A 27,116-nucleotide genomic window follows, 5' to 3' on the forward strand; every position below is an offset into this window, starting at 1 on the left:
AATAAGAATAAAAATAAAAGTAATATATCATTGTCCTACTTTGCCAGACTACTTCCACTACTGACCACTTTTTTCTCCCATGAGTAATAGTTATTTTGCACCTGACTCATTAGTAATAGTAAACATAAATTTAGGGTCACACACTTTCCAAAACCGTTGGCACATCCGTTGATGCCAGTCTCCAGAAATGATCACTTATCATACCGAGGGCCAGGTTCATAAGCAACCTGTACAACCACCATCAAGAGTCGAGACCGGTTTATTATATTCATGAAGTGAGCGACCTGAAGAGAGACACAGGCAGTGTTTAACTAACTTCTTTAACAGGTTTCATGTGGCACTGTTAAGTGCATTGCTTATTTAGCAAAGCATGCAAGGTGACAGTTATAGGACAGTATTATATTTCTGACATACAGTAAAAGTGCAAACCAGAAAAGGTGACCTCAAAAACTGAAGTGGAGGGAGTTGTTCCACACATGCTGATCAAGACATTAGCAGCAGATGCCCCATTAGATAGAAGATCATGACTAGAAATGTATTATTATTACTGCCTATGCAGCAGTTATTTTTGCTGATTGCAAATGATGCCTAATACTGGTTAGCGGTACTCTGTACTAATATGGACATCTCAACAAGCAACTATAATGTACAGGCAGATATACAAACATTTATTCTTAACCCCACCTAATTGACTTCAGGGTCATGGGGGACCATTGCATGGACAACTCACACATACCAAAACTCAAATATGACCAATTCAGAATTACAAAAAAAAAAGTATATACATGTAAAAGTTAAAATAAATAAATAAATAATGTGTGGCCACAAAATTTGAATTTTACAATTGCAAAAAGCTATTAAGTATATTCTGTTCATTACAATCTTTGTTTAAAATAGTAATAATTTACATCTTTAGATATATATATTCAGGATAAAGGGCAGGCTAAAAGGATTTTAAGCATTGTTCTGCAAAAAAATATTTTCAAAGATAATCACAAAGATTGCATGACTGTGAATTGGGTAATGCTGTTTTAAAAATGGAAAGACGGATGATCACAGAGCATAAGATATTTATTAATGGCAAAGCAAAAAATTGACTCCATGCTAGACTTTATATCAAGGCGAAGAAAAGTTAAGTCCAAATGAATAAGACAGATAATGAAGGACTTCACCTGCCACTGTCTCAGTGAGGACGTAAGACCGTGTTCAGAGGGGTATTGTACAGTTATTAGTGTCATAAAATGCCATGCCCTCTCTTTCAATGACATAATAACTATTAAGACATTTCAAAGACAAATCAGATTGAAGGACTTGAACAGTTTTTATTCCAATGTGCACTTCAAAATGTACAAATACTATTGATTTTAATTTAATTTTAAATATCCTTTTTTTTATAACAGGTGGTTGGTGATGACTTGGTTTAAACTTTCAACAAATGAGTTTCCAGACAATCTGTGAAGTTAATAGTGGGAAGGAGGAGAAATGAACAGACTCACCAGACTGGCCTGGAGGAGGAACCCCTGATGACCCTCTTGGGAGACATATAAACACCGTAAGCACTGCTGCCTTGTTCCCTGAGCATGGCTCTATAGCGATGGGCTTTGGGGAACCCTGCAAAACAAGAAAACAAACACACTGCCTATTATTAACAACATAATTTCATACATGACACATGAGGGTGTTACTTTCCATTCACCTAACCACTGATTAAACGGGCCTAATTTATAAGTGACAGGCTTATAGAGAAAAAACACTCAACAAACTTGAAAGCTACAGTGCTAGTAAACCTAAGTGAAATTTAAAAAATAAACTGCATTGTCCTCTTACTTGTTTTAAAATGTTACCAGTATATCGTTAGCAAAAGATTTTCCAAATTCTTCTATTACATCCACCTTTAAGAAAAAAGGAAAAAAAATAACACTTTTCCCCTTTTGTTCTGCAGACTGATTTTATCTTTTTAAATACCATGGTCAAGCAACTCAGGTGTAGGTACAGCAGGTACATATTTACAGTTATAAACTGTGGCTGTGTTTCCAGGTTAGTGTTGAAAGTTATTGAATTGTGATAAGCACTCTTTATTTTTTGGTTGACTAAGTACAGAAATGTAGACAGATCTTTTTTTAACAGAATAAATTGATTTTTACTAAATCTCAGAGAAAAGGAAAACAGGAAGAAGACAAGCTTTGCTTTGGCGGAAACAGGACCGACAGTGTGAATGAACAGGGGGCTGCTCCAAGAAAAAGCTCCAAGTCATTTACAGAGTCATGAGGAGCCACGTGATTGTGGTGCACTCCTGGCATCTAGCGACTTATACTTTTTAAAGCAGGGGTTCTCAACGTCGGTCCTGGAGACCCACTGTCGCTGCAGGTTTTTGTTCCAACCAGCTTCTGTTTTTAATTGAACTCCTGGGCTAATTAAATGAACTGATTTTTCCCAAGTTCTGTGTTTAGGGAACAATATATTAATTAGAAAACTAAGTTTGCTAAAAAAAAAAAAAATATTAAAATGTACCAAGCAGTTATTTGGTAATAATGTATTTTTTTTTCTTTTTAACAGTATTTTCATCTTGATTTTCATTCCACTTTTCTAGATGTTCTAACTGTTTAATTAATCCATTATTTACTAATTAGTAGGTCTGATGCTAAAATACTTGCAGCCTTTGATTATTCAGTGTTGTTTGCCAGCGTGTCTGCTCTGCTCATTTTGAATTGTCATTAATAAGATACAACGAAGGGGAAAAACTGCACATAGAAAGGGCAAAATATAATGAAATCAACAAAAGAAAGTTAAGCATTTAAATCTAGAGCAAAAGCAGAAATATTTATAAATGTCTTATAAATGTAAAAATCATGCTGCTATGCTTTTCTGAATGACGAATAAAAGAAAAAATAATACCAGCTAATTAAATAAGCTCAGTGTTATCAGGTGTTATCACTGATTAGGAATCTGGTTGGAACAAAAACCTGCAGTCACAGGAGTTTGAGAAACACTGGTTTAAAGAAAATGGTGTTAGAGGACAGAGACAGTAGAATCACCATCAACAGATCCTAGTTTCAGATCATTTCATTCATCACATTGATGAATTCTAGCCTGCACTTAGAGCAACCTAGAATGTCGATGGATGGCCATTTGCCTAGATCAGCAGTACAATCACACTAAATTAAAACTTCGTCATTAATGCCAAACATAGGAAGGACACCTGTTTTCATAGCAGAACAATGCTAATGAAAATGTGTTGCTCTGACTAAATCAGGTTTTAAGGTACCACAAATTAAGGAAATAAGCTGTATACTTTACAGCCAGTCTCCATCATTCTCAAAGATATTAAAGACTTCATTTACTTTATCTGGAAGAGTAGGGTCATCAGCAGAGAAACAATGTTTCACTTTAAAGCCAGTAATTTACTGAGGTCCACGCTACATATCTCTAATGTCACTGTTGTTTACTCTTATTTTCCTGTATCTATATATATAATTCACTAAAGCAAGACACCCATGGAAAACATGCCGGAAGGGGCGTGGATTCACTAAGCCGCCGACAAGTAAGACACCTATGGCGCACGCAGGGAGGAGCCACGCCCACCAACTCCAAGACCATTGGATATGACGACAACTTGCAGAGCCACGTCCACCAATTCCGACGCGACAACACAGAAAGAACGCCGTCATTTATATTCGTCTGTGGTAGAGGCCTCATGTACCTCCGAGCCACGTTAACTGTTCATAGAGGCATGTTTCTTGCGGAGGTGAGTTGCCATATGCAGCGTGTAAAACGGTTTGTGAGGGGTATCCCATGGGATCCTTAAAACAATCCTTTACATCTGAGGATAAAACACAATGAAGTAAGCAGTCTTTAAAAACCGAGTTTTCGGTTACAACGCACGACCTCGTGCACCATAGCAAATTGTTTTACATGCTACATACAGCAATTCGTATCCGCGACAAACATGCGTCTTCTTCACTCACGGACAATTATATGTTGCTCTCTCCAGAGTTCCATCTTTTCATTCACTTTCTGTTGTATCCTCAAACCCTCCATTTTTAGACAACTGTGTCTTTCCAGAAGTGTTCAACCATCAATAAATAATTATGCGGCGTTTGTTATGCCGTGGGTTCACTATTGTGTTGTATTTTGCTCTCTCCAGAGTTCCATCTTTTCATTCACTTAATGTTGTATTCTCACACCAACCCGTTTTAGACAACCGTGTCTTTCCATTGAGCGTGTGTCTACCCGGCGCAGAGAGGCGTGGGTAAGCCGATGAAACCCATTCGGGCTGCAAACAGTGGAATTCCCACTAAGTGCGACTCATACGCTCCCACCAGTTATGTCCCTACCCTTTGTACACACCCCTCTCCCACCTCACTACTACCATGGTCGGGTGTGTTGGTGGATTATATATAGAAAAGCAGCCAAAACCGCACAGAGCAATGAAACGTCTACGTGAGTCACAGGTGCATCTGGACTGTGTAAAGACGACAACGACTCAAGTGATGAGTTGGAGGTGGGCACATGAGTGGGCAGTGCATACTGAACGAGAAATCAGCAGACTAGCATGACGGAGGGAGCTGAATGGACATCCTTCTCCTCTCCTCCCGTTCCACACTCCGCGACTGAGCGCCATGCACCCCCATCCCTCCGTCTGGCAAGAGAAGACGCAATGGCGATCTGCCAGTTTTCAGTCATGGGCGATTGTGTGTTGGTTCGTTCCGTGCATTGTTACAATGTTGCTTTTCTTGCTGATTTATTACATTACCGATTTTTCAAATGTTAATTTTCTCCCTGTACTTAAAAATCATTAAAAAACCGGCCTGATTATGCGGTGTATGGTACGCAGCAGGTTGGCTAGTTTAACTATAATTCTCTCTAGTGGATGCTGGTTCTCATATGTATTTTGAAATTAGTCTTTGTTTGTTAAAAGCCCAGTTTTATTTTCCCTACAATATTTTTTTCTGTTGAACTAGGGACTACTGTTTTTACTCATAGATACAAATATGTAAAGGATGCACAAGCAAAAATGAATGTAAGAAGTCACTGTAACAGTCTGCAGGTATCTCAGAAAAAAGATGCCTTTATAATATTTCTCTGTTTCACGTGTTCATTTCTTCAAAGTTCTTTTTCTAAAATTTATGAAATAAGTGGCATGCATGTTTGCATCTGAGGACATGAAACATCATGTCATCAACCAAATGGCTGGTGTTCTGTATAGAAGAAAATGACTGATAAAATTTACAAACTGTCGAGTAATAATAGTAAATATTAATAATCATTTAAACCAGCAACTTCTCTTAAAATGATAGTGATGTCAAATTTCCACAGAAGTTTGGGACCTGTAAAACAAAATTCCCTTTTCAATTTAGGTAATAAACCCTTTTATCTTTCTTTCTTGACCATTTTCTCTGCTATTGTAATCCTGTGACATGAGCTGTACTCCGTATACATTATTCCTTTTTATTCAAGCTGTTTGAAACGTTCAAGTTTTCTTTTATGTTAAGATGGTTATGTGATGTACATAACAAAAGGTGGCATATTTTAATGCTTCTGCATTACAGGAAAGTTTAAATTCTTGTTCACAGCAATTTTTTGTAGACTTTACATTGAAATGCTTCCACATCAAGGCCTATGATATGATACGGCCCCTAATATAAAAGCCAGGTGTCTTTTTCTTTCTCTGCTTTCCACTCCAGTGACTGAAACTCTCGTTAACCTTTTTTCTGGTTTCACCATTTTTCTGCTGCTACTTTTTTTCTTGTTTGAAAAGCATATGTGCACATTTAACCTAGGCAGTCTCCAGCTAGAATGACGGCACTTTATCAGCCAGTTACCATCAAACATCTCAAAAAAAGAACCTATATTACTGACATTTAAAGGATAATGAGGAAACTTCAGTGCCAGAGATGCAACACTTCTTATCCTCTAAGCAATTAAAAGCTTGAAAGACCAACGACTAAAGCGGATTTGTTGCTGATCCACAGAGACTGGAAAATGACAAGGTTATCTCATACATTAAGGCAGAAAATTAATTAGATAGCTACAGTACACATTTACAGTCTGTCCTTATAGTAGTGTGGCCACTGGAACCATGCATAGAAGTCTGCTTTAAGTAGCGCAGGACATCAAAATGTGTGTGTCCAATAATTCTTTACTCATTACATATTAAATAAAACCTTAATGTTGCTGTCTCTGATATTACCTGTGAAACCACCTGTATATAATGTTCAGAATACAAAAAAAGAATAAATTAGATTTTTTTACATATAATAAAAAAATAACAACAGCATAAACTGGCAGTCATATATAAACAGATACTGAGGCACTATGATAGGTTTACCATAGTCTGCATCTTAGCTTTAACTGTTATTAATAGTTGGTGTTTTGTAATCACAAATGAAAAGTAGATTATTAAACTCCATTTTAAAAGTACAGCATTTTTTGAAAACTGAAGGAAATGATCATTTTCAAGAAGGATCACGTATTAAACAATTCAATTGCACACCTCAATAATTAATTGCCTTTGACCCTTTTCATATTTTTATAATGGTCAATTTTATCACTAGTAAGATATTAAAAATACAAAACATTTTGCAATCAAGAACTTGCCAGTCAAATAGAAACACTTATTATAGTAAATGGCAAATATGGTCTGGTATTCAAAAAAAATATCACATGTTTGTGGTTACATTTAATGCATAAAAGTCATGTTACAAAGCAACCCCACAGGATTATCATCCAAATACAGTTAAAGGATGGCATAGACCCCTTAGCATTCCCTGGTATCTATAGAATTACAAAAAACAACTTTAAGAGCAACTAGTTGCAGCCATACACTGCAAAGGCAACTCAGCTCCACTATATAATGAACTTTAGGCTTTATGATAGAATACACTGTCTGGCTCATTAGGGGCCAACTATGTAAAATAAAAAGCATTCGGTAACATCAGCACACAGGGAAGTCTGTTTAAATGATACTGACGTGTACAGACAGTTGTACTCTGCAGTCAGACATTCTGATTAGGACAAATTCAGTCAGCAGGAGTGACAATGAGACATTGTACCAGTGGCTGAAGTTAACAGCTTTCATTTTGAATACTAAATGTGCAATATAGCTTTGCATACAAATTTATATTCTAGTAATGCTGAAGTATATTCTTGTATATAATTTCCATTTGTGTGCTTTACTTTGCTACTGAATACTGCACTTAATTGTTAAAGGTTTCTGAAGTACGACATTCACAAACCAGTACGTTTAAAGACAAAATGTACAATTCAAAGGAAACTTTCCTTGCTTTGAATAATGCCATTAACATTTAATTATACAATAGACAAATTCAGAACTGTATTGTCCTTGAATTGTTTTGCTCTGAATTGACAAGCAGCTTTTTTTTTATTAGTGGATGCACTTGTATTTTTGTGTAACTTATTGAACAAATATTATCTCTTAATAAACTTCTGAAAGTACTACTAATGTCCCTGTTACATGTTGTTCTATTTTAGGATGATTAAATAAATCTCAAAACTTTTCCAAGCTGCCCCATAAAATACCACGCATCACATTAGCTTCAAACTTAAAGCCAGAGGTACTCAATCTGCTGATGCTGCGCTTTCCTCCAAGCTTTTTGAACAATGATGGATGTTACCAGTGATTGGCTCTTGGGACTGCCCAGATATCACGAGTTCATGCATAACTGTTGATTGACTAAGCCCATTGTGAGGAACAAGAAACACTGTGTGTTCATGGAATGGACTAAGCCTCAATTGTGAAATAAGGCTTAATGAAACAAAAGTTAATTCACCCAAGTCTCAATTTCATAAGGTTGCTTCACGGAATCCCCATGGTGAATCTAGTTAAAGTTGTGGAAGCCATAGCCTAAGCTGGAGCAAACTTGTTAAAGAAGACCAATTCACACTGTCACACACATGTACATGGGAGGCAGCTAACGGGCTCAAATGAGGGTAACTCCACGCCAGACCAGAGGGTGGTAGCGTGCGCTAATTGTTTCTCTCTTTCCAGTGTAGACCAACTTTGGGAAATTCTGCTGGCTCTGATGATGTCACTTCCGGTCACGACCCTGATGATGTCACATCCGGCACCCGAGGATACCACTTCCGGTTTCGGTCCTGACCCCAATCGCAGCACTTCCTCTGCCTTGCTTTAAAAAAGCCATCTTGCCCTCACCCAGTCAGTTCTGTTTTGGACTCCAGTCGGTACACTTCTGTACAATTTATTTAACAATTTTACAGCCATGTTCAAGTACATGGGAGGCTGCCCCAAACCTATTTAACAACACACATACAAACTCATGTATAAGGGGACAATTTAAGATCCTGAATAAGGTAATTAGCTAAGAATGTCCTTATGCAACATCGCTGCTCTTACCTTTTTGCAAGACCGTGCTAGACAATAACATTTTGAAAGGTAAACTGCTGAGATAGAAGAGATGATGCAACAGCAGAAATAGAAGAGAGGATGCAATGGCCAAGTCTTTTATGTACAATCACTACTGCTAACATGGACCATTTTAAAATTTGCCACCCAGGAGTGTCTAGCCTTATTTGACGTACAGACAAATGATGCCTGTATAAAAGGCACTGTACCTTTTCTACTGCCAATGTATCCCTGACAATCAAGTAATCAGTGTCAAATTTAATGGGGCTCACACAGTGCCAGAAAGCACTCAGGAAATGGAAGTAAAGAAATAACGTGTAAAACGGTCAAATAACATTTGACTAGAATAACTTAAATTTACTTTACAATTTTTTCATCTTTCATCGTCCAAATGGCCTGACAATCTAACTAAACTGAAAACCAAAAAATAAATAAATAAAAATTAAGTGATTCAAAGCACACTTACCCAGTAAGCTTGTGTCCTGGGCATGAAAAGCAAAGTGCTTTTATAAAGTGTTACCAGATGTAATAATAAGCACAAAATCAAATTTTTCTCCTATAAAAGCTGCTTGCACTTTGCTGCATGGTGATATCTGTTAAAGAAGTCCCAAATGAATATTTTCTTTCTGTAAAATGAAATAACATTTTCTTTGGACAAATGGGAGCTTTGCTTTAATGATGTTATTGATGATTAACTGAACACAACTTGCACTCAGATGACTTATTTAAAACCCCACCCACCATTACGGCTGATCGAAAAGTCAAAGTCATTTAAAGTCTCAGCATAAGAGCTAATCTTTCCTCAGTCCTGCACAATATACAGTAGGGCCATTGGCAGGGGTCAGGATTCAGAAACTAAAGCCCGTTTATACAGTATGTTAAATCCTGATCCTTTTCCTCTGTTTTGTTTATTTTTATTTACATATGCACATATAACCCAAAGGGGAAAGAGCCCTCTGCTATCCACAAGAGTGCCGGAACACCAAGAGGTTTTGTTGCAATACTGTATGCGTATCGGTCAATTTGAAACTACACTCTTTTATGTAAGGCCGGAGTTATACTTCACGCGAAGCATGCTGCAGCGGACGCTCCTGCTGCACAAGCGTTGTGGTGTTTATACTTGCACGTGTACTTTACGTAAATCTGGAGGAATCCACCAGGTGGCAGTGCAAGATATTATCATGGTGAGAACAGGTTCGGCTTCTCTGTGTTGTGAATTGCCTAGAACACCTATTAAATTCTGATGACACCTTACAGCAATATCTCTGAAAAGGATGTTTATTGATTAAATCCATCAATCCAGGGATGTGTCCATTCCAGCAAGCATTGGGCACAAGTGAGAAACAATCCCTGGACGAGGCCTCAGCTCATCGCAAGGTGAATACAAGCACACATACACTACCGTCATTTTAGCGGCACCAAATCCCTAAATCTGCATATCTTTGGAAGGAAACCGGAGCACAGTGTGGAATACAAGCAAGAAATACAAGCAACAACTCCCTGCGAGACAGCAGTGCTATTGCTCCGCCATCGTGTCACCCCCATGTGTGTAATTATTAACAGTATTCATTATTTAAATGAAATTATATGTAAAATGTAACATACACACTTTAATGCATTTCATCATGAAAGTGATATCAAGTATAAATTGAAAGATTCTAAATGTGCAGAGAGTTGGAATATCATACATTTAATTTGTTCTGTGTGGTGAACTAATGCTGCTTGCTGCTGCTGTCAAGTCCAAGAAGCTCGTAGCGATTAAAAACTGGGATGGCGTTTACGATGGTCTGGTTTAATGATAAAGTAAACTACGAGGTTAAAGTGGACATTTCGAGATTAAAGCCGAAATTTCCACTTTAATCACAAAATACATGATTTCACCGTGTCCTTTATTTTTTTCTCAGTGGCTCAAATACAGCGCTATACATTATGTTGCTGTTGTAAAGTTGCAGTAAAAAAAAGACGGCACAAAAGATGTTATGTGAGACTTTTAAAATGTATTGTGTCTTTACGATCAGGAATATGCGACGCTTGAATATAAAGGCACCAAGAATGCATCTGTATGTTGGCATTTTGTTTCATCACATCGAACCATTCATCAAACAGCGAAGCACGCACATCGATCCCATAGGATCTGCATAGAGGCATTCTGTCAAATGTAGATAGTAAACAGAAACTCTGACATCACATTCTGACTTTTAGCACACTGCGCCCCCCGACTTTTTGCTGGTACTACAATTTGCGCACGCGTCGCATTAATTTCTGAGGACCATTCATTCAGAAATCAATGCTGGGAACGTGTGGCAGCCATGATGCGGGCGCTTATGTGTTCTGAGATGAAGTATAAAGCGGCCCTAAGTGTAACAGTTGGCTGGATTCTCTGCAAAGATGTTAAGGAAATTATAAACCACATCGCCAAGGGGAACGATACCAGCAAGGGGTTTAAGACCCTGATACCATCAAATCCAAGAAGTGCCCCCAATAGAGATACTCAGGCAATTGTTATCTATATATGTAAGGCAAAGTTGATTGATTCACTCATCAACACAAACACTATTTCTTGCTTAGTTAAAAAAACTGAAATTTGACCGGATGGTACATTTAGGGCAGTAGGTATTTGCTAAGAAAAGACAATTTGAGATATTTAGGGGTAAAAAACACCCCTGCAATAGAACTAAATACTGTACACCAAAATCTCAAACTTTTTTTAAAAGGTTTGATTGATATTTTGTGCAATGAGGACTGAAATGGAAGGAAAAAGTTTGGTGAAGCTCAAGGAACATACAAAGCTAAATGGTTAGCAAGCATGGTATAAGGCCTCATTGAGGGAGAAAGCAGTAGAGGCGTAAGTGGTATCCTCTAATACAAGACAAGCCTTGACTAATGCTGTGGTGTCATAAGGGGGACAGTAGCTTCAGAAGCTTAATTCTTTCCAGCTCCTGATCTTTTACTAGATTATATACATGATCAATAGCAGTAAGCTCCTGATGTTTTTATACATCATATACAATATAACCCCAGATCAATTATACACCAATACATGAACATGTGTGAACGTCCAAAGGGACCCGCTCTTTGATTTTATATAGATGTAAGACTGCGCACAACAATCATACAAGGGCTTAAGACAGTGACACCCAAAAATTCTAGAAATGCCCCTGGACCGATGGCATCAGTTTAAATTTAACAGGTCCTCAAAAAGTTACTCCATCATAATATACATCTCCATTTATGGACTTTGAAAGGGAAACTTCACCCCCAACTTTCAAAATCTTTACACTTGCATCTGCTGAATTTAAAGGGGGGGAATCATTTAAGAATCCTCCAAAACATAGTACTGGTAATTATTTTCATCTCCTTCAAATAGCAAAGAAAACAACGAAAAAGGTAAAGACATTCAATTCATTGGTTGGGCTGCCTAAATCTGTCAGTTCTGTTTATAATAAGTTAAAGTAAAACATTGCTCAGCATTAACGCTTCAGTGTTCACCTAAGGAAATGGCCAAAAAAAAAAGAAAGAAAATATATTTAGTCAAATAATACATGTCCCTGTAGGAACTGATCTACAGCAGGAATGTTACTTAGGTAGACCACTTCAAAGACTTGGCGCAGCGTTCACGGTCACAATGGTATCAACATATGAGTCTCTGTTCTGGTGTACCAGCATATACCATGGGAGGCTAAATGCTATGACACATTAAGTGACTTTTCTAGAATTTCACTTGTAACCTTCATTTACATAATCTTGTTGAATCAGAGGCAGTCGGAGGTGTGCTCCGGTGAAGCCAGTCATATAATGTGAAATACTCAGCTCCATCAAGTCTTTGACTTGCTCTGATAAAAATCAAACAGCTTTTGATTTGTCTTTATTCTGTCTGATGTTGCACGTTTTAAGTACTATGACAGAATGGAAAAAACAAAATAAAAAGGGTTGAGATTGCACTTCCACTCACTGTACCCGATAACCCTTCGTATAGCACCAGCTCCATCAGGCAGTATAGTTTTGGGTGTCAAGAAAGGGAACGAGCACAACTGTGCCCACCCTCCCTGGAAGAACAAAGGAGGTGAATTAGCCAAATCACCCTCAAAATATCCACTGCTTTTGGCACTTTTAGTCAGATATTACATAAAGTGATATATCAGTACATTTTTGTAAAAATCAGTCTTGTAAATAACTTTTTAAATTACATTTTTGTAAGAGCAATAGGTACAAACAACAGCCTGGAGTATCAAGAATATGTTTGAGACAGGTTACTGTAAGCCCATAAGTAAAAAGGTCAGCTGAGTAATGCATTTCTGATTGGGCTGGGCCCAAATCTGTCTGCTAGGCATTTTAGGAGGTAGGTATAGTTTAGTGCTTTTTATTTTAACTACTACAAACAAATCATGCAAACACATGTGAATGTGTTAAAACATTTCATTTTTGCTGTCAGCATCACAGACACCAGGCATACATTTAGGAAGTTTTGCTACAGAGCAAAATTTTTATAACATGAAAAATTAATATACTGTTCAAAATTGTCATTTATGGTAGTTGAGTATGTTTAACCTAACCCATTCAATGAACCTATTAATATATGGGGTCATTTTCTTCTAGTCTGTCAAATCCCATAAGCAAAATGCTAACCAGTCAGATGTCATTGCCTGAGTCCCTCCTTTAAGAACCCAAGCTTACTCTTGGCCTTTTGAAGTTTTCATCCATCAGTGCATACCACAACAACCGGCTAAATGATTACATTTCCTCACAATGACTCTGTAAGCTGCCAGTGCTTACTATATTCTAAATTAGTGGTTAATGCCAGTGGGATGTTTCTCCAGACCCAGATGTAGTTAAATTCATCTATTAACTCCCAGCTGGGGTCTGCTAATTTTCTAATTGATTAAGCTTATGCTATGCCTTATGTCGCTGGAAGGGGCAACAGTCTGTACAAGAGATGGTGACAAAAAGTAAGTGCCCAAAGAAATGGACAAAAGCGTCTAGGTTATAAAAGGGTTTAAATATAACTGTTGTTCAGATTTAATATCAATATACAAGAAAAAGTGCGGAGCACTTAAAAGTAGGCCTACACACTGGATTGTGTTTTCAGGTCTACGTTCATGTCAAGAGTGTATAACCAGATTTATTTATATACACACATACACACACAGAGACATATATGCTCAAAAAAATTAAAGGAACACTTAGAAAACACATCAGATCTCAATGGGAAAAAAATCCTGCTGGATATCTCTACTGATATGGACTGGGTGATGTGTTAGGAACGAAAGGATGCCACATCGTTTGATGGAAATGGAAATGAAAATGATCAACCTACAGAGGGGCAAGACACCCCAAAAATCAATGTGAAAAAATAATGTAGCAGGCTAGTCCATATTGCCGAAATTTCATTGCAGCAACTCCAAATCATACTCAGTAGTTTGTATGGCCCCCACATGCTTGTATGCATGCCTGACAACATTGGTTGGGTAGGGGCATGCTCCTAATAAGATGACAGAAGGTGGGTCTCCTCCCAGATCTGGTCCAGGGCATCACTGAGCTCCTGGACAGTCTGAGGTGCAACTTGGCAGTGTCTGATGGACCGAAACAATGTCACACCCAGTGGTGTTCTATTGGATTTAGGTCAGGTGAGCGTGGGGGCCAGTAAATGGTATCAATTCCTTCATCCTCCAGGAACTGCCTGCATACTCTCGCCACATGAGGCCAAGCATTGCCGTGCACCAGGAGGAACCCAGGACCCACTGCACCAGCATAGAGTCTGAGAATGGGCCCAAGGATTTCATCCTGATACCTAATGGCAGTCAAGGTGCTATTGTTTAGCCTGTAGAGGTCTGTGTGTCCCTCCATGGATATGCCTCCCCAGACCATCACTGACCCATCACCAAACCGGTCATGCTGAACAATGTTACAGGCAGCATAACGTTCTCCACGGCTTCTCCGGACCCTTTTATGTCTGACACATGTGCTCAGGGTGAACCTGCTCTCATCTGTGAAAAGCAATTCTGGGATTCTATGGCAAATGCCAATCGAACTCCACGGTGCCAGACAGTGAGCACAGGGCCCACTAGAGAACATCGGGCCCTCAGGCCACCCTAATGAAGTCTGTTTCTGATTGTTTGGTCAGAGACATTCAGACCAGTGGCCTGTTGGAGGTCATTTTGTAGGGCTCTGGCAGTGCTCATCCTGTTCCTCCTTGCCCAAAGGAGCAGATACCAGTCCTGCTGATGGGTTAAGGACCTTCTACAGTCCTGTCCAGCTCTCTTAGAGTAACTACCTGTCTCCTGGAAATTCCTCTATGCCCTTGAGACTGTACTGGGAGACACAGCAACCCTTCTGGCAATGGCACATATTGATTTGCCATCCTGGAGATGTTTGACTACGTTTGCAACCTCTGTAGGATCCATATGTAAAAATAAAATATTAAATAAGTAAATGTAAAAAAAAAAAAAATCCTAGAATGCAACAGAAAATGTTTCACCTAATAATACCACAAAGCTATGAAACCACCTGTGAAGCACAATAAGACGAAATCTTACAAATAGTAAAAGCCAATAGATTGTATTATAATACAATACAGAACAATCAAGGATCTGACAAATGTTATAGAAAATTATGTTAAAGATATTTTACAATAAAACTTTAAAAAAAAAAAGTAGCCATATCCTTACAACACGATAAAGATGAGCTGTAAATGAACTGGCAGTCTATTCAGTACGTCATTGATTTCTTGCACAATTTAAGCTGGCTTTATACGGCTGTGCTGAGCTGCTTTTAATATCAAAATTGACCTTAAAAGGTTCTTAACAATTCTGAAATCAAAGAATAGACTGACAGGATAACATTTGCAAAAGGAAAGTGATCACTGTTTTCATTTGTATTTCAACAACATAATCAGGGTGATGTCAAGCCTTTGAAAAATGCAATCAAATGATTTAGTTAATTATTAACACCGGCCCTGTCTCTAGAACAGAAGTGCATTTCAAACCAAAGAATTCCATTCTTCAGCAGTGGACTTTAAAACCAATTATTAAGTAAATCACATACCAAGCTTTTCACAGAATACAAAACTATTATGTTGAAGACTGACTAGGGCCATTTAAAGCTAAATTGGAAACTTATTAACTTTTGGTACTTTTTAAGTGCAAGACTTCGAATGTCTAATTAACTTATGGCTGAGTTTTTAATGATATTTAAGTGTTCTAGGATACATTGACTTTCAATTTGCAACTGCTCTTTTTCAGATAAGAATTTTTTGTAAATGAAAGGCCTTGGAGATGTTTTTATATAACATATAAGGTCCAAATTATCAGTATGTGGGGAATATGTATTCATTTTAACCTGCATTTCCAGTGTACTGACATCATTAAAAAATATGCTATGGCATAAAATGCACTTGCAAAATATAAGAGAATGGGGTATCACTTGTATAATTAATTCAATTAGGGAAAGCATGGAAAAATACTATATAAAATCAATATAATGCACGAGAAGTCAACAAAGATGCGTTCATGGACAATGATGTAATTTGTTGAAAGCCCGTAAATCTGGGCAGTTCATCACTTAAGTAATAAAACTTGGAAGACACTTTTGTCTTATAGTGTCAGAGTTCTGGGTTAGAATGTGGAGTTTGTAATGCTTAGTCCATGGCTGTTTTGGGTCATCCTACATATTCTCCAAAGACAGTCAAGTTAAGCTAATCACCACCTCCATGAAGGTGTGTACAACAAGATACATTGGCAGCCACCCTTTCTGCATTATACTCTATCCCTTGGCCTTGAACCTCTTTATTTTACTCCAAGGTCATTCAAAGACATCCGGAGGGGATTTCTTCCTTCAACACAAATGCTGCCTTGTTTGGGTAGGTTTGAAAGTGGAAGGAAGGCTGAGGAGTGTACAGAGGGATGGCTGAAGCAAATTAAGGTATCATATTAGAAAAGTGTAAAAGAACCTATAAAAACAGTTACCACACAACAGATGACTAATAATATACTACATTAATTTTTGACTCTTCCTGGAAAACACAAAGAAAACTCTAAAATCTAGTTCTTTTGAAGCCTTATCTGACGATGTCTCAAACTTGAAGCTTCTCATGTTCTGAAACTTCCAATCAGCTTCAGCCCATCTCTGCAGTATTCAAACCACTAGACTGCTTTGCCAAATCTGAGCCAATGAACTCTATTTGGGAGTGAATGCCTCGGAATGAATGGCTCTATTTGTTTTCAAAGTACACTACTACAATTGTTCTCAGAAGTGTTTGCTCTTTGAAATACCTCCTAATAACCCTTTTGCAAAATGCAATTTAAAAAAACAAAACTTAAGAGAGAAATGGGACCAGTGTTGGAGCTAAGAATATGTAACTGACAAGACATGCCTCGGGACAACCACATAAAATAAAAGGAAGTGAAAAAGGCATTATGGCTCTTGAAGTGTCACACACTTATCTGTTCCGCCATTTTTAATCTACTAAAAAGAAGGCAAAATATAATTTGAGGCCAAATGGAAGTCAGATCATCTGGCTGGTGAATAATCTGACTTATTCAAAAGCATTTTAATGTTCATTACATTTCTAAACCAGCTGTATTAAACTGATTTATTTAGGTAAAATATTTAACCCAATGAATCAACAAGATACAATGCAAATACATGAAGACTCCTCTTTTCATATTTGCTAGAATCGTAACATAGTAAAGTGACTTCCTCAGATTTACACATGAGCTAAGGTGAGAGAGGCAGCAAGCTTGTGGCTTACAATCCAAATTAAAGGTTTAAGTGTAAACCAGTAGCTTCAGTTTTGTTACAATGTGATTATGAATGTGTGTTGACATACTGCATTTTCAAATACGCTAAAATAACAAAGCAATTACTGTTTATCCTATAAAACATCACAGGCTGTTATACAAATGAAATAAAAAGATTTTAAGAGAAAAAGTAAATGCAGTGTACAATGCTACAAATCCTATACATATGTACAGTGACAAGAAATACGCCATTACTAAAAAAAAATATTTTCAAACGTTAAATTAAAAGAACAATAACAGCTTAACAGTTCTATTGACAGCTTTCACAAATTGCATAAAAGAGAGACTATGCAGAGAACCCGTTCCTTTCCCATTTCTGCCTGTAGTTAGATATGTCCATTGGACTTCAGTGTTGGGACCATTCTGAAATACCCCAGTTGGCTACACATGCTCCTTATGTGGCTGTTATTTTGTTTGTTTACTTACTTTGGCAGACTGGCATATACTGCTATCTTCTGTATTTGCAGGATGTTTCCACTGCTGTGACATCAACCCTGCATTCATTAATCTCATGTTCACTTAGGGGCAAAGACATGGTCACCATAGGACTTGAGGAAGCACATGCCTTATTACGCTCAGCTCAGAAACAGCATAGGTGAATCTATGGCATCACTTTTCAAATAAATGTGATAGGGGAAAATATTGTAGGTTTTCCCATTATATATATATATACAGTATATATATGTATATATATATATAAAATGGGAAAACCTACAATATTTGGTGCTCTGTGTGCCAAGAAAAAGAAAATAAAAGGGTATTTTTACTGATACTCATATATATATATATATATATATATATATATATATATATATATATATATATATATATATATATATACACACACACAAATACACATACATACATACACACACACACTCTCACCAGCCACTTTATTAGGTACACCTTGCTAGTATCGGTTTGGATCTCCTTTTGGCTTCAGAACTGTAATTCTTTGTGGCATAGATTCAACAAGGTGTTGGAAACATTCCTCAGGAATATTAACATGATAGCATCATGGCACTAACTGCATATTTGTCATCTGCGCATCCATGATGCAAATCTCCCGCTCCACCACATCCAAAAGGTGCTCTATTGAATTGAGGTCTAGTGACTATGGAGGCCACATGCACACTTTGAGTACTGTGAACTTGTTGTCATGTTCAAGAAATCAGTATGAGATGATATGAGCTTTGTGATATGGCGCATTGTCCTGCTGAAATTAGCCATCAGAAGACGGGTATAATGCGGTCATAAAGAGATAGCCATGGTCAACAACAATACTCAGATAAGCTGTGGCATTGAAACGATGATCAATGAGTGCTAAGGTGCCCAAAGTGTGTCAAGGAAATATCCCCCACACCATTACACCACCACCAGCCTGAACTGTTGATACGAGGAAGGATGGATTCATGCTTTCATGTTGCTGATGACAAATTTTTACCCTAACCATTCGAATGTCGGAGCAGAAACTCATCTGAGACTCATCAGACCAGGCAATGTCTTTCCAGTTTTCTCTTGTCCAATTTTGGTGAGCCAATGTGAAGTGCCTGTTCTTAGCTAACAGGTGTGGTACCAGGTGTGGTCTCCTGCTGCTGTAAGCCCATGTGCTTCAAGTTTCGATGTGTTGTGCGTTAAGAGATGCTTTTCTGCATACCTTGGTTGTAACGAGAGCTTATTTGAGTTACCAGACCAGCCTGGTCATTCTCCTCTGACATTATCAAGGCATTTTGACCCAGACAACTGCCATGTGCTGGATATTTCTCCTTTTTCAAATAATTCTCTGTAAACCCTAGAAATGGTTGTGTGTGAAAATCCCAGTAGACTAGCAGTTTCTGAAATACTCAGACCAGGCCATCTGGCACCAACAACCATACCATATTCAAAGTCACTTAAATCACCTTTCTTCCCCATTCTGATGCTTTGAACTTCAGCAGGTTGTGTTGACAATGTTTATATGCCGAAATGCATTGAGTTTAGAAATTTCTACCATTCCCATGATTTTGACTTTTGTGATCTTTTGCCATTGCCTTGTTTGTGAATTTTTCCGTTGGTATTGTGGTGTCAGGCAGATAGTTATTTATGACTTTTACAGAATGAAGTATGTGAAGCAGGTTGTTGTGACTTCTTCGATAAAGTTGTAAAACCGGTTTCTTGTCAGCCTTGGACAGGCACAGACTGACATAAGCTGAGGCCCTGCAGCATCTTCCTGTCACTATTTTTGGAGAAGCCTGTTGTGTTCAGTTGTAGTTTCTGCCAGAACGCTAGGGAGAGTATTTAAAAATATGTTACCTGTTGAAAGGATAGAAAATGAGTCTTGAATAAAAGAAATCAGTGTGTGCCTGTCATAAAATAAAGAAGATAACGTTGTGAGTCACCCATGGCTGGCTAATTATTTTACTCTGCTCCGGTCACAACAAAATTGGAGACGATGATCTCTTCATTATATTGTGCATGCTTGCAGTGAAAATGGCTGTTGCTAATGTGCCATTTCCAAGTTCTTTTTCTTCTGAGCCCCGACGAGTCTGCTGTGCCATTCACAACGTGGTTTCAGATGTTCAGTAACTATCTGCTTGTGATCGACGCTACTGGGGATGCTTGGCCTGATGCTTGGAAGAGAGCTGTGCTACTTCATTGTCTTGGGACCAAAGGTCAGCAAATTTTTTACACCCTGCCTAACACAGATGCTACGTATGATACCTCTGTAGAAGCTTTGAAAGTATACTTTATGCCTAAACCTAATGTGGTCGTTGAGCGCCATACATTTCGTAAGAGGACCCAGGGACCACAAGAGACTGTTTTACAATACATGGCCGGCACTACGTGAGCTTGTTGCAACAAGTAAATTTGTTGAATGCGTGGAAAAAATGATTCGTGACCAATTGATTGAGCACCCATATAGCCCACGCATATGTGAAAGATTGCTGTTGGAGCCAGGCCTTACGTTGGATAAAGCAGTAACTCTTGCTACTCAGATAGAAGCAGCTACAGATCAGGCTAAAATCATTTCTGTGAACTCCAGCGTCATGCCAGTACAGACGGTGCAGCATAAACATAGGAATAAACCCAGACAGCGATAGACACTATTAGCTACTACTATGTCTGCTAACTCTGCTAAGGGGAAAGCGCGCTTTCGATGTGGATCACAGTCACACCTGGCTAACTCAGTGAGCTGGCCTGCAACAAAAGCAACTTGAAGGCTTTGCAAAAAGACTGGGCATTTTGCTAAAGTGCGGAACTCTGCAGCACAACCCTATACACGAGAAGTACGTGAGGTTGAATTGCTAGACGTTACTGTACTATATACAGAAAATGCAATACATACACCTCCTAAAATTACTTGTGCAGTGGAAATCGCAGCTCCAGGCTCACATTCCTGCTCTCTGGACCGGATTGTTGACACTGGCTGATCAGTCTAAATTTTACTACACTGCATTTACACCCGTCACTTCAGCAACATTAAACAACATTATCTATTATCCACACCAAAGTTAGGTCATATTTCCAAGACTCACTTTCTCCTAAGATATATCATAATGAATCAGTTTTCTTAATATGAAGGACATACACAAGTTAGATAATTTACTAATTTAAAGCTAAATTAACTGCTGCAATGTGTTACTGTCAGTTCATTCAAATTTTTAATTTACTACCGTGCAATTAATTCAAAACACAGCAGCAAGCACAATAATTAGAACGAAGGCTGAATCCAGTTATTAAGTCTCTGCATTAGTTTAAGTTCAGAGAAAATTTTTAAAAATTCTCCTTTTGACCTCTAATGTTGTAAATAGCTTGACTAATTCCCAACTAGGCCTAACCAACTCTCAAAAAAGGTATGGGGTCCATTTACTCTCAAAAGATCTTCCTACAAATATAAGGGAGGACTTATCAGTCTTCACTTCTAAATCAAGGGTGAAGAATCATTACATTCACTTAACAGTTTTTTTTGTTGTAACTACTGGTGCAGGAGTTCATTTTCATTTTTACTAACTGTGCCAGGTACTTTGAGCAACTGTTAGTAAGTTTATCCCAGCCTTGTCTGCAAAAAAATATTACTTACACAAAGTATTTCTTCTAGTAGGGCGGCACGGTGGCGCAGTGGTAGCGCTGCTGCCTCGCAGTTAGGAGACCCAGGTTCGCTTCCCGGGTCCTCCCTGCGTGGAGTTTGTATGTTCTCCCCGTGTCTGCGTGGGTTTCCTCCCACAATCCAAAGACATGCAGGTTAGGTGGATTGGCGATTCTAAATTGGCCCTAGTGTGTGCTTGGTGTGTGGGTGTGTGTCCTGTGGTGGGTTGGCACCCTGCCCGGGATTGATTCCTGCCTTGTGCCCTGTGTTGGCTGGGATTGGCTCCAGCAGACCCCCGTGACCCTGTATTCGGATTCAGCGGGTTAGAAAATGGATGGATGGATTTCTTCTAGCCTTGGAAGAGAACCTATGGGTTGAAGTTAATTCATTAACGGATCAGGCCCCTGCCATATTCCACAAAACGTATAGACAGCAGGTATACAGTGGCCATGAACTGGCTGAGGCACTCAGTTGGCCTATGCCGGTTAGACTTCGCCTAATGATTGTGGGACTCACTCTGAAGTGTAGCCTTTGCTTAGCCTTACCTTAACGTACTTCATTTTACCCATCCATCCATCCATTATCCAACCCGCTGTATCCCATTTACAGGGTCACAGGGGTCTGCTGGAGTCAATCCCAGCCAACACAGGGCGCAAGGCAGGAAACAAACCCCAGGAAGGGGTGCCAGCCCACCACAGGGTACGCACGCACACACACACACTAGGGACAATTTAGAATTGCCAATGCACCTAACCTGCATGTCTTTGGACTGTGGGAGGAAACCGGAGCACCCAGAGGAAACCCACGCAGACACAGGGAGAACATACAAACTCCATGCCCTAATTGCGAGGCAGCAGCGCTACCCACTGCGTCACCATGCCGCCCTTCATTTTACCAACTTAATTTTACCATTTATTTATATTACAGAACAAATTTGTGTATTTTAGGAGAAATAAGAACAACAAAAATATAAAAATTATGTATGTGTTTATCTGCTTTTTATGTATGTGTTTATTTGCTTGAAATATCACATTGCTTTTTTGTAATTTACTGAATTTTGTGTTTATATTAGAAATTATGGACAGGACTTATATATGAATTATATAATCAAAAATCTAATTTTCAATACATATTCAAATTTATATATTTATATATAAACATTATAAACATAACATACACACACTCATACAGAGAAGGTTTTCATAACACTAAAAAAAATGTGTATAAACCTTATGGTGCAGCAAAGAAATCTACGTGCTGATGTCAACTAATAAGCGAAATATATCTTAACAATGCCATAAATAGTAAGCTCAATTAAAAGTTAAAAAGTCTGTTATATGAATTTATTTTAAAATCATTTCAGTATCTTCAGTAGGAGTGAAGTTCATTAGCTTTCTTTTGGGAATATGAAATGCATTCCTTGTCTTACTGGAGGAGCCCATTACCAGGTGAACTTTGTGAATACCAACAAGAACAGTACTTGAAAAACACAGGCTTGTGTTCTGTTATCTCTTCCGCCAGCTGACTCCAAAAGCTAAGGCTATGATGCTACATTCAGAATTAGCTGATAATAAATACAAGGCATCACTGCACCACACATAAAACAAGCATCTACTGTATATTGACAGCATATCACAAAATGTACTTGGAGATTACGTTTGCGAAAAGTAAACTGCGTGTTTCAGCAGCATTCCACAAACATGGAAAGGGATTACAAAAAAAATACATATTTTAGGAAAGGCATATTATTTTGTAAGACAGAAAAGAATCGTAATAGTGCTAAGCAGAGGGTTTTATAGGCACACAGCTACTGTATTAAAATTTAACGTGGACTCCTAGGGCACAGCCACTGCACAGGGTACATTTTTAAGACTGGATGAGTACTTTGTTTGCTTTGGTTCTTAGCGAGGTATGGTGTTATGCAAGCACAACCAACTTTTGAATTTTCTCATGGGTTTTGTGAATGTGATTCATATTGCAATGCTGTGCTCTAGGATTCAGCAAGAGGCTCACATTTTTATCAGTATACATTAAAACACAATACTGTCTAACTTTCCTGCTTAAGTTAACCATCCTACAACTATACGTTTAGTTCACTTTCTGAAACAATGAAACTTTCAAATATTACATGCACTCTTCTAAAAAGTGGAAAATGTGACAACATCTTCAATTATATTAAAGCCGAAATCTGCCTCTACTAGTAAAAACTAGAGTCATGTGAAAAAATAAGTACACCCCATAGAAACTGTTGACTTTTTCACCGCATTTAACCATTTTAAAAAAAAAAAGATCTTCATGAAAACAGTGCCTACAGCTAAAGGGGATACACTTAAACAAATGAGACATAAAACTGACATGATGTCTTCATTCTCACACTCGAAAATGCAGATATGTTGCATGGAAAAAGTTAAGTAAAGCCCTACATTTATCACCACTTCAAATCCTTAACATTAGAATCAGGTATTCCAGATTAGTTGCCAAGGATTAGAACCTCCTTAGGGAGTAGGTGGACCATGTCGTATTTAAACTGCAGATATCGAGGGTCTGGTGCTCTCTTTGCTATTGCTGTTAGTGACTTCGTCATGGCAAGATGAAAAAATAAACTGTAGGGAAAATCATCTACAAGTGATTTAGATTTCAAATGACTGCTAATTTGTCCTGGACTAACTGGCCTAGCAAATTCAGCCCAAGAGCTGACCGTCTGATACTAAAAGCAGTCTGCAAGAAGCCCGAAATTTCAAGGCGGGATCTGCAGGTAATTGTTGCAAATGTTGGTGGCAAACTGCCTTCATCTACAATCAGAGAAAGATTGCATACATTTGACCTACACACGGGGTGCGCCAGGAGAAAAGCCTTTTCTGTCAAAAAAGAACATCAGAGCAAGAATTCAGTTTGCCTTTGAACATCTAGGCAAAGACCAGGCTTTCTGGAACAATATGCTCTGGACAGAAAAATCCAAGATAGAGCTGTTTGGCACTCCAGAGAGGATCCTCTTACCAACTCAGAAGATTGCGGAGAAAAAGTTATGGTTTGGGGCTGCATTGCTGCCTAAGTGCTTGGGTAGCTTGCAGTCATTGGGTCAATTATGAACTCTGCATCATATCAAAACATGCTTGAGGAGAATGAGAGGCAATCTGTCTGCAAGATGGAGTTGAACTAGAAATGGGCCTTTCAACTCTTAATAATCTGAAGGACACTGGCAAATTCACCAAGAAATGTCTAAAAAATAAGACATGGGGGGTTATGGATTGGCCTGGACTTGAAACAGACAGTACATGCAAGAAAACCCAATGTCTTGGAAGTGAAGGAATGTTGCATGGAGGGGATGGTCAAAATTTTCACTGAGTTGATGTCAGAGACTGGTGGGCATTTATGCAAAATGGCTACAAGAAGTAATTTCTGCTAAAGGGGACAAAACCTGCTTCTGAATCCAAAGGTTCACTTACTTTTTTCCCCAGTAGACAATTATATCTATTGATATTTGTGTTGAATAAATGATTAAAAAGCCACATCATTTTCTTTGTGTTTTTATTCAAGTATATTACCTTTGTCTGAAGGCACTATTTTCCTGTACAAAACTGTTGAAAAAGTCAATTTTAGCATGGCCATTTTTAAACTGCAAAAACTGAAGTGATAAATACAATCATGTATTAGAGTAAAACGTACTGTAAATACTGCTTAAAAAAAGCAGACTTGGTTCGCCCGGTCTGTATACTTCTGTGTCTTTTTATTTTGCAATGTGCAGTTCTCTCCTCGTGAACTAGCATACTGAATTTGAATAAGAATTGACTTTGCCTCGAGCTCCACACTTGTCAGCCTAACAGTTATCAAGAAAACAGTTACCTACCTTATTCCAGAGCCTCTGTTTCCCAAGAACTCAGAGGCATATCTGAACTACACTGTCATAAATCATAAAGTTTGTGCAGAATTATTGGCAATTTACATAAGAAGCACACTCTTATTTGTTTTCAAATATTCTGATTTTATCTTTCCAACCTATCATTGTCTAAAATAATCTAAAGCCATCTGGGGTCAAATATGTACCAGTACACTTAAAGGAAAGGGGAGGATGCACACCCATTATCCACAGAAATGTGCAACCACAATTATACTGTATCACTGAGCATACACCCACACTCTGAACTCAAATAGTAATGAGCTTAGAGAATGAAAGAAAATGTCTTGAAGTGCCTAATTCATGATAATATACAAGTTATTTAAATGGAGAACGAGACGTCACCAGTCTGTTAAAATATACAATGGTGAAAAGTCTAGCTTTTAAATAATGACAAATAAGCATTCCATCCAGGGATGGATTTTGGCAGGCACACGGCTCAGCTTTGGGTGGCTACTTTTATTAAAAAATGGATGGATAGGCGGATGAGTTACTATAACAATGTGCTTGATTGTGCCATATGACAGATTGGCATCTCATCCAGGATTCTTCTCTGGATATATAATAAGAAATTTAGCAGATGCTTTATTGCATATTTTATTACCCGATGTACAATCTATTACTGAAAAAAATCTGTTTCTGAGAAATTCGGTATTTTAACAAAAAAAAAAAAAAATCCAGTTTGATGTTACAGTGTGTTTTACATCTGAAGGGCACACCTCTTTGTTGTGTGCTTCCTGATGTAACAGATTCCGCCTCTGCCAGCCATTAGCATTTACATGAGCAGCTACTTTTAAGCCGCTGTCCAACAAAATAAACTAAAGTAACTCCTCTCATTTCCTGGGGTGACAGAGTGAGAAACAGATGCATTGGTAACCAGCTGAAGTGAACGGAAAGCATAAATCATGCACCTTGTTATTAATCACACAGCTGATGAATTGTGGCATGCATCATTGTTGCGTCCATTCCATTTGTATTTTGATAAGAATACATTTTGCAGTAAAACACTCTGCACCCAATTTACTTTGTTCCTCATTGCCATTATGGAGTGGTAAGGGGTGTCTCAGGCAAAATACAAACCTATATAAAAGGGGATGCATTAATAGTTTGCTGACAAAACGGATGTTTGATGTAGGGTATCATATTACCATAACATCAAACTGGTTATCATTTCAGTTCTTACCAGTCAAAGCTAGCACAACCATCGACATCTGGATGGCTTGGCTTTGTGCAGAATGCTTAATAACATTCTATAATATAACATTCTCAAGCCAAATATATCTGATTCAGGGTCGTGAAGGGTTTGAAAACCATGCCAGAAGCATTAGGTATTAAGGCAGGAATCAAACCTGTCAAGGTAATTGGAGTCATTATTTTTGGGATTCCCTACTTGACCTGTTTAGGGTCCTACCACATTCCCAAATTTTGTTCTATTAAATTTTGCAAGGCAAAATGCATTTTTTTGTCCTGAAAAGTAAATTGGCATGTTCTTTCTTTCTACATTCCCAAATATTTGCCTCAATGTACCAAAATGCTCCTTTGTGAGTGTGAGTATCAGTGTATAAGGACAAGTCCTGTGATGGACTGGCATCCTTCCCAAGGCTGTTTCATGCATGGCATTCTATGCTGCCAGGAAAGCCTCTAGCCGCTCACCAAGCCTGTAAGGCCTGATGCCACTTTCTTATTTTGCTGTTTATAAATAAAAATCTAAGATAACATATAAAAGTAGACAGGCAGGCAGACACAACATACCAAAGTGGAAAATACTGCCTTGAAAATGAATGTGGTGGGACATTTTATACTACAATTCTATATGAAATGTTATCATTCCCAATGGCTGATGTATTTAAGAGCTCACAACAATCTCTGATGACATGCCTGTTTTGAGACTATCAAAAGAGCCTGGCAAGAAAACAGCTTTAAAGTACAATCAAACGCTCTTAACACCGACACACACAAAGGGCCGCTCGCTCACTC

At 38.2% G+C, this 27,116-nt stretch overlaps 1 protein-coding gene across 1 annotated transcript in view; it reads right to left on the minus strand.

Moving 5' to 3' along the window:
• The window catches only part of atrnl1b (attractin-like 1b), a 1,075,952-nt gene that overhangs the window by 92,842 nt on the left and 955,994 nt on the right, over positions 1-27,116 (minus strand). The window contains exon 28 of the mRNA XM_039775615.1: positions 1,497-1,611. Within this exon, the coding sequence (XP_039631549.1) occupies positions 1,497-1,611 (115 nt within the window). The remainder of the gene's footprint in view (positions 1-1,496; positions 1,612-27,116) is intronic.

Source organism: Polypterus senegalus, chromosome 1 (assembly GCF_016835505.1).
Source record: "Polypterus senegalus isolate Bchr_013 chromosome 1, ASM1683550v1, whole genome shotgun sequence".
NCBI classification, from domain to species: Eukaryota; Metazoa; Chordata; class Cladistia; order Polypteriformes; family Polypteridae; genus Polypterus; species Polypterus senegalus.